General features: G+C 54.1%; 1 protein-coding gene across 13 annotated transcripts in view; it reads right to left on the bottom strand.

Moving 5' to 3' along the window:
• Positions 1-8749, bottom strand: part of NCOA1 (nuclear receptor coactivator 1) — a 291778-nt gene that overhangs the window by 40993 nt on the left and 242036 nt on the right. For all 13 annotated transcript variants that reach the window (XM_072986356.2, XM_072986368.2, XM_072986373.2 and 10 more), the window contains 5 exons: positions 8349-8528; positions 6528-6614; positions 5333-5473; positions 3935-4082; positions 668-2015 (listed from right to left, as the gene is read on the bottom strand). In XM_072986356.2, the coding sequence (XP_072842457.2) occupies positions 668-2015; positions 3935-4082; positions 5333-5473; positions 6528-6614; positions 8349-8528 (1904 nt within the window). The remainder of the gene's footprint in view (positions 1-667; positions 2016-3934; positions 4083-5332; positions 5474-6527; positions 6615-8348; positions 8529-8749) is intronic.

The raw sequence follows: 8749 nt of genomic DNA, 5'->3' as shown, positions 1-8749 counted from the left end.
CAGTCACTGAAGGCACGTTTCCTTCCCTCTGCATTCCCACCTCCACAGACTCTTTCCATTTTCCAGGCTCTCTGGCAGCTGGCTTCTCTTTCTCTCTCTCTTATTCCCTGCTTCCATACCAGAAAAGAAAAGGGGAGACCTCTGTGCCCACCCCTCCCGGCTCATACACTCCCTTCTACCTTGTATTCCTCTGGCTGGAATAAAACAAGCAAACAAAAAACCCCAAAAGATTGTAAAGAGGACAGGAATTAAAATCCGAGGTGGGTATCTTTGGGAGGTGGGGGAAAAACCCTGTTCTCTTGCTTTGGGAAACCCACCTTTTTTTAAAAAAAGGCTAGCTGGACTGGGCCGGGCTGAGAATCACTGGGAAGCAGGAGACTCTGGCTCACACGAGAGCAAAGCCACCGGCACAATTCAATCTTCTCCTGCATTCAAAGGAAGGACAAACGCCACTTGCGGAGTGAAAGAGGGAGGCCCTCTTGAGATCATCTGGCTGGCCAAGCCTGCAAGGAATTTGTGCCCTCCTGCTTAGGAGCGTTCCCCCGGCACACCCGACCGCCACGCTCCTTGATGCTAAGGAAACGGTGGGACCTCAGCCAAAACCCACCACGGACCTTACCGCTAACAGGATGAAGCACGTTTGGCTTCCAAAACGAGAACCACCCACCTGGCTCTGGGGCTGGGGCTTCACCTCCTCCTGGCCGGAGGGCTTTGTCAGTGGGGCAGCGGCCGCCCCACACGAGTCTAACTGCTCCGGGTTCTCTTTCACCTTCACGTCCTCGAGACTCAAGGTCGGGTTGGACGCCAGCTCTTTCTCGTCCTTGTCGAGGAGGTAGCGGAGGAGCTGGTGGTCTCTGGACTCCTTCTTCTTGGCCGCGTCCGCTTCCAGCTTCAGGTCAGGGGTCGCCGGGCCCTGGATCTGCGGGGGGGCCGCGGCGGCCATCCCGCCGGGCGCCCCGTCTTTCTTGTCATGCTCCGCAGAGAGGGAGCCGATGTCCGAGGGGCTGCCCTCCTGAAGGAGCCGGTGCAGGATCTTGTGCCGCTCCGTGAGCGAGCTGTGAGAGGAGGGGCAGGCGCTCCCCACGGGGTTCCCGGAGGCCGGCGCCCCCGAGGCCCCCGTGCAGGACAAAGGCTCCTTGCAGCTGGTGTCGGCGTCGGCGTGCCGCAGCTGCTCCTGGGCCGTGGTGGCCAGGAGCTGGACCAGCTTCTGGCTGGTGGCCTGCAAGCACTTGCTGTCGCCCTCCGAGAGCCGGTCCCCGCCGTGGAGCAAGCCAGAGTCCAAGGGCTTCCCGTCGCTGGGGAGGCCGTCCGGATGAGCCATGCTGCAAAGGAGGGACCCCATCTCTTTGCTGTCCTTGGGCTCCGTCTTCATGGCCGGCAGGCTGACCCGGCTGGGGGAGTTCTGGTTGCTCAGCTGCCGCAGGACGGGGGGCGGGGGCGTGGAGTAGCCCACGGGGGGGCTGGGGCCTTCTGGCAGTCCCTGCATGGAGTTCAGCGGGGCGCCCAGGTAAGGCCGGTTGCCGATGGTGCTGCTGGCGGCGCAGTTACTCACCAGGCCGACCGGGGAGTGGCTGGGGGGCAGGGTGGGGGAGAAAGAGCTGCTTGGCACTCTGGGCCGGTGGGCCAGTCCGGGGCTCACCCGATGCCTCGGGGTCATTGGGTAGTGGGTCGGGGGAACCCCAGCGCTGTTCATTGGGGAGCTGCTGAGATTCATGGCATGATTACTGTTCTGCAGGCCAGCTTGCCCTTGGCTTAAGGCAACGCCCGTTCCCATCTGACTCCCCGGGGAACATCCGAAACCGGCTTGCCCGGGGGCGGCGCTGGTACTGCCGTGCAGGTTGGCACCCGCCGGGGAGTTCGTGTTGGCCGCGAACATGCTGCCGTTGGCTGGAGGGTGAGGAGAGGGCAGTGTCATGCCTTGTCCCGAAGAAATGATGGGGTTCAGGGAGGGGCTGACACGGGGAAGAGGCATTCCGGCGCTGGGGTTCTCTTGAGGCGACAACGGGCCGTGTTCCCTGAGGCCAGAAAAACAAAGAAAAAAATTACAGGAGATTGGGAAGGAAAGAGGCAAGCTGGAGTTCACTTTCTTTTTTGGAAGTGACCTAGGAGTGGATTTCATCCGGTGGGCATGCCAAGGGGGTGGCAGCGGCGAGGGAGCACGTGTGCCCAGAAACAGGACACAAGAACTGGCTGTGCACCCCGGAGTCCAACCTCTGCTGGTTTCCGCTTCTGCAGGGGTACCCAGAAAAAATGTGTGTGACCAATTTAACTGGCAATTCCTATGTGGCTTTCTCTCCTGCGTGGGCTTTTGGGAGAGTCCGTTCAAAGGGGTGCCAGGGGAGGCAGCATGATAGAGGAGAAGCCCTTAGAAGACAGAAAAGATTAGAGAGTTCCTTGATGTAACACCCCTTCTCACTGCGTGCCGGATGGAGTCAAAAGGCGCAAGAGGATGCCCAGATCCGTCTCACTGTCACGGTGCCTACCTTGGAAGGCTTCGGCCCACCCTTAAAGGGGCCGCTATTCTTGACGGTGGCTGCTATTCAATCACGCCACTTCTCCTCTCCAGGAAACCAAACCCCCAACGGGCTCAAAAGGGGATACACCGTAAAAATGGGACCATGAGATAGCTCATTTCTCCAGAAGGTGGAGTGGCTGGGTTAAGCTTCTGCTGAAGGAGAAGCCAGCCGTGAAAACGTTTGCTCGACGTGAAAGCAATTAAGGTGGTGGCGATGTGTTAATCATCCATAAAAGGGGGGAAAAAAGAATATAGGAAGAATGCAAAAAAAGGCAGGTTGAGTGAAAAACAGGGAGAGAGCACCGCCCAAGGTGCTGAAACCGATTCAGCCCTTCTCCGCAGGCCAGCTGCAAGAGGCCAGGTTCTCTCCCTTCCTCTTGCGCCTTCCTCAACGGACCCTTGTAGCGAACGTTTCCCCACCCATACAGTGAGGGGAAGAAAAGCAAGTTGAGAAGGAGGATTTACATCAGCGGAGGGTAGGATGGGGAACGGCCAAATTTATCTGTGCTTCTCCTCACCTGGGTTGCTCTCTCTGTGGTTTTCCAAAGGCACTCTTCCCCTTTTATTTAGCATTAAATCATCCCAGAATGGAAATGCCGATACCATAAACAAATTCATCTTTCCACCCCACCCCCACCCCCACCCCCGCCGAATCACAGAACTGCAGAGCTGGAAGGAATCTTGCCGGGAATCTTGCCTAACCCACTGCGGCCGATGCAGGAAATCAGCGACTCAAGCATCCCCGGCAGGTGGCCCTCCACCAGCTGCTGTGTAAAAACGTCCCATGAAAGAAAGCCCGTCCCCTTTCTTGGGGATTGTTGTGTAGGGTCCAGTTCTCCAAGAGGCCCCGCTCGGAGGCCAAGAGGAGGGAAACCTCCCCAGGTGGACACCAGCAGAGAACGTACAGGGTTGGGCGTTTGGCTCCCTTTGTGATAAGAAGAGCACCTTCAACAGGCACAGGGAAGGCCTCACTCTGTACTCGTGGCACAAGCCCTTCCCTTGATCCGTGAGGCTAAATGTGGCAAGGGGGGGGTATGATGTCTGTGCCAAATGATCCAGAGACAGCAGCAAAGAAGACCTGCCACCGATTGGGACCCAAAACCCACCACCAGGCTCCCAGCTGGAGTGTCCCGGACCACAAAACGTGCAGTCTAATGGGGCAAAGGCAGATAAAATTTAATCCAATTTAATTTAATAAACCTGTAAACGTCCAATGACTCCGGGTGGTTTACAACCAAAGTAAAAACAAACCTAAGGCGAAATCATCCTTAAATAATATACTAAACACTAACACCGCCTATAAATAAAGCAGCCCACGGCTAATAAATCAAGAAAACCGAAATGACAGTGAAGAGGCAAACATAAAAAATGGAGGGGAGGGAGTAGCGACCCACTTGATGAGGAGTTCTCGGGACTCACCTCTCGATGGTATGAATGCCCATGATGAAGGGCTGCATCTCCGGGCTCTGAGGGCAGCAAAGCCTGCACTTGGTGTGAGCGCTCAGCACAGTCCCGTCGCTCAGCGTGAACCGGTAAGAAGGGCTGAAGGCTGTGCCCCGTGTCATCACTGAGAAGGAAGGTGGAGAGGTGAGGAGGGGAGGCCGCGGGGAGGGAAATAATAAGCAGCAGGTCCGATGGGATAAGGAGGATCTGGAGCCAGGCACCTCGGGGCCCGTCTAGCCCCGTCTGCTGCACTCTGACTGGCAGCTACTGGAGGGTTTCCCAGCCCTCGCCAGCAACACCTGGAGCGCCGCTGTATACCTGGCAGTCTCCCATCCAAGCACGAACCATGCCTGGCTTTGTTTAGCTTCCAAAACCGGACAAGATCGGTCTTCTCAGGGTGGTCCGGTGGGACTTAGGAACACCAGATCGCTGCCCTTAACAGCAACTGTTCCCATAGAATGTCTGCTGTACAATGGGTGGCGATCATTCACTTTCTTTCGTGTCCGCCTCAACTCTGTGAGTAATGCCTCCCTATCTGACATCTAAAAGGATGGAGGCAGGGGCTCCTGCGAGTGTGTTTGTAGCTCAGGAGACGGCTCAGAGTTCCTCCTCTCTCCAGTGGATGCTACTGATTCCTAAAAATCATTTCCACCCTCCAAGGTGACAACAGCAAAGTACCCTTTCGGGCTTAAGTGTCTGGAGAGAGCACCTCTTTTTGCAAATTCCAAAGAAATCATTGCTATAAGATGCATGGAGTCCCCTGGACTACAAACAAAGAAGGAAAAACCCCTGGACAAGCAACAATGTTATTTTCTAAGACGTTCATGATACGAAGATTCACCTGAAAGAGCTTTTGCAAATCGTTTCAAGGCACTGACTTATTTAGTTAGTTAAATACATGCCCTGCCTTTCCTTTCCAGACAGCAGTCCAAAACGACCACCCTTGTTCTCCATCTGAAGAGACTCGGGAACATGGCTGTCCCCCCTTTCGGACCAACCAAGCAGTCTGGCCTTGAATTCCTTGACGGATTGGCACCAGTTCTCGCTTCCTGAAAGGACTGCAAGCAGGGCTTCTGGGCTGGCACGCCCTCCGCAAGAGCGGGAGGCCATGTCCGTCCCGGGGCCAGGTTGCCACGGCAGACTGAAGGGCTGGACTGGCGGCTCCCTGGAATCCTATTGACCGTACGGGCAAGCCTTCCTCACCCACCGGAGGGGCCTCTGGCATTACTCAGCCCTTTCAGCCACTTCCTTTGGCAGCGTTTATTCACTTTCTCTGTTGGCTTTTTTTTTAAAATTTGCGTTCCGGAAAGCACTTATCCGGCAACAATGGCTGTGCGTGCAAAGAGGAGAAGCCTTTCTTTCTTTTTTTTTTACCTTCCTGAAATAGCTGCTTGGCGTAAGAGGGCTCCCTGCCCTGAGGCTGGAAGAAAGCATAGATGCATTTCCTCACTAAATCCTCCCAGCCGGTCCGGCCCGCTGCTCTCAGGGAGCTCGTGTCAATGGAGATGATTTTACCTGAGTGGAGAGGAACAGGGAGAGAAAAGAGGTTAGAGCTGGAAACCCAAAGTCCGAGCCAGAGAAGCAGGCAATTAAATCGCCAACCACTCTCTGTACGCAGGCCTCCCTCCGCCACCAACCTCCTGGCTCTTGCCTTCTAGCCAGCCTCGGGTCTCCCGGGTGCTCTTGGACTGCAATTCCCAGAAGCCTTCACCACCGGCTGCGCTGCCTGGGATTTCTGGGAGTTACACTCCGAGAACATCTGGAGCACCCTGGGCTGAGAACCACTGCTTTAGCGTTTCCTTCTTGTTACTACGTATTTTGAATGGCCTATTCGTTTGAGTTTTAGAAGAGGTAGCTGTGTTGCTCTTGTGAAAGCATACCAGGAAAAATCCAAACAAACAAACAAACAAAAACACGTGCCGCCTGAAACCCTCTTATCTTTTAATGTGGGCTCACATTAAAACAGAATAGTCTTTAAGGTCCCAAAAGTTTTTTGCATTTTTGCTTTGCTTTTGTTACCTTGGATTTTGCCTATTAATTTGAGTGCCTCTTTTTAGAGGCAAAGAAAGCACAGGTCTCCTACTAACAGATAAAACTAGGAAATAAATAAACAACGGGATAGTCGATCCCCTAACCATTGGCTTAATTCGTCTCCATTTCACCTCCTTTCTTCCACTGCCTAAGACACCCAAGTATCTCCAGTTTCCTCAAAGGGTGTCACCTGTTCCTTCCCCATCACCCTTTGGCTCGGAATTATTTCATGGGAATAAAATCTCTCCTTCTCTCCTGCTTCTCAAACCCTCTAGTTCCAAACCCACCTTCTGTGCAATGCCTTTGAATGAACTCCTAAACCTTTATCCAGGGGTGGAGAACCTAAAAAACAACGGAGCCAAAAACGGTCTCAACTGCCTTTTGCACCCGTCTCTTGTGACCAAGGGCCTCCTGACCATACACACACGCGGTGCTCCTGAACAAAGAGCTTCCGTTCCGCAACGGAGGGCTGTCCTGGACAAAGAACGACCCGAGGAGAGGGCTCTACATTATCACGGGCTCTCCTTCAGAATGGCACCTGTAGTATCCTGTTTGGTCATGAAAGATTCCGAAGTCGTGGGTCGAGGTAATCTTCGTGCGATGCAGATCAGGCAGGACTGCAAGTCTGTACAAACAGAAAAAGAACAAGATCGTGCACGGGAAAGCAGGCATCCCTGGGATCAGTGCTGTAGGCTGGGAACACCTGGGGAATCGAACCCCTCAACCTTTTTTGGCTCGCCCCTTCCATGCCTCCTAATTAGAGATGGGGGTATTCATATACGAATATCCCAGCGCAGCCAGACTTAGTGGACAGTCCGGCCCCAGGGGCTGGACCCTCGTTAAGTCCAGCTGCACGGGGTTATTCAATTTCATATATGAATACCCCCACCTCTACTCCTGCTGCTGCCTCTTCCCGTTCCCATCACCTGTGTCAAGTCCTAGCCCTGAAACTCTCACACAGGCAAGCCTGAATTTAAAACCATCCTTCCCAAAGAGGGAACCACAGTTTTGCAAGGGAGAGGCAGACCTCTGCCAAAGGATGTACAATGTCATCTTGGACTCTTGCAAAAGGAGAAATCCTTTTTTTTTTTTTTTTTTTTTTTTTTTTTGCTAACTAACCCCCCCAGCAGAAACAGGCACTTTGTCTGAAAGTCAGCGTGAGTGGCATGACCCATTTCTGAGATCATGTTCCTCCGATGGAGTTTGGCCAACACAGCCTCACAAACTCGCAGGGCTTGAGAAGACCGGAAGGAGAAAAGGAATCAGTCTGGCTTGGGGTGACTAGTCTTCACCTGAAGGAGGAAAGCATGACCTGCCAGCTGAGGTGCTCAACTTTATAAATTTGGGGGAAAGGCTCAAACGGAGGAATTAAATCAAAGGCCCTTGGGACCTGGCAGCCTTGTAAAAGAAAAGGCAGTAGCAAAAGCTAACATCGCTCAGCTCTGGGCAAGGTACAGGCTCATAAACCCCTGGGTGATTTATTTCTTCCAGTTGTGATCTCCTGTGTAAGCTGCAATGGATTAATTCAGCTAATGTACTGGAACGAAAGGGCTGCTGAAAAAAGAAAAGCAAAAAAGAGCCCAAAGTGTTCTCTTGGAACGTTTCTCTGGCAGGAGAGGGGCTGAGTCAGGGGTTAGCGAGGGATCTCAACCGTAGGCAGAAGGATCCAGGGAGACACACACACACACCTTCCAGAAAGGCTGTGGGAGTGGAGAAAGCAAAAGTCTCTGGCTGGTGCTCCTAGGATCCTTCCCTGAGACGGAGGGCAATCTGAGAAACGCCCAGCTTCACAGACTCGCTGCCCTCCAATTAGCATTTTAATCCTACCAGATCGGCCGCCTTTGCTCCCCAGCTTGGGGTTCTGGAAACAACTCGCTTTTGTGCAGCGCGACTAAAAGGACAGCACGGGGCGGTCCCTTGCAGCAGGGACCGCGCAACCTAAAAATGAGATCTTTTTGTGGAGATCCTTTACAACATGCAGTGCCACATCTTGTAAGCGCAGCTGGCCCGAGGAAGGAAGGATCTGGGCTGCGATGGAACTCACACCCTTCCTGAATGGACAGCACTGAATGGCTGACTTGGGCTAGCGGTGGTGGGTCTTACAGGCCGCACATCCCGAAGGGGGCCGTTGGCTGAACTCTGGGCCACCGTGAGCCTTCTCTCCAAACCAAGCGGACAAGGCAGCAGAGAGGAACCAAGCCCTCCTGAAAAGCCGCAGTCTCCCCTGCAAGAAAGGTCCCTGCAAGAGGACATCTGAGGACACGGTGTCCCCCCCCTCCCCTCTACAGCCACCAGAAATGCAACACAGCACAAGCAGGCACGACCGTCCTCTCCAGAGAAACTGCTGCTCAGCCTTTACCTTCGCCTTCCTCCTTGATCAGTTTCGGCTGGGACACCGTGAAGCACTGCATGACCTCGTAGCGCTGGCGGGCCTCCTGATTCTCTGCGGCCGGCTCATCCGGGGGCCGGATCAGCATCCGGCAGTTGAAGGTATGGCTGTTGCGCCTGGTGGACTCTTGGGGCCAAGGGACACCGTTTACTGCAGAGGGACAGGAAGAGAAGCAAGCCGTTCACTTGGGGAACCTTGAAAAACAACAAGGACGGGCCAAAGACTAGGATCTGGGGACTGGGCAGGGAGGGAGGGAAGATCCCATCCCTCAAACCGGACAAACCCAAACCCCCAAAAACATTTGGTTGCTACAAACATTCGTAGGTGCCAGTTGGAGTCAAAGCCTTCGCCCATCAATTGCCAAACTTTTA

Source organism: Pogona vitticeps, chromosome 1, assembly GCF_051106095.1.
Source record: "Pogona vitticeps strain Pit_001003342236 chromosome 1, PviZW2.1, whole genome shotgun sequence".
In the NCBI taxonomy this organism is placed as follows: Eukaryota; Metazoa; Chordata; class Lepidosauria; order Squamata; family Agamidae; genus Pogona; species Pogona vitticeps.
The sequence above is the reverse complement of the archived record's forward strand: the minus strand, read 5'-3'. Positions and strand labels throughout refer to the sequence as shown.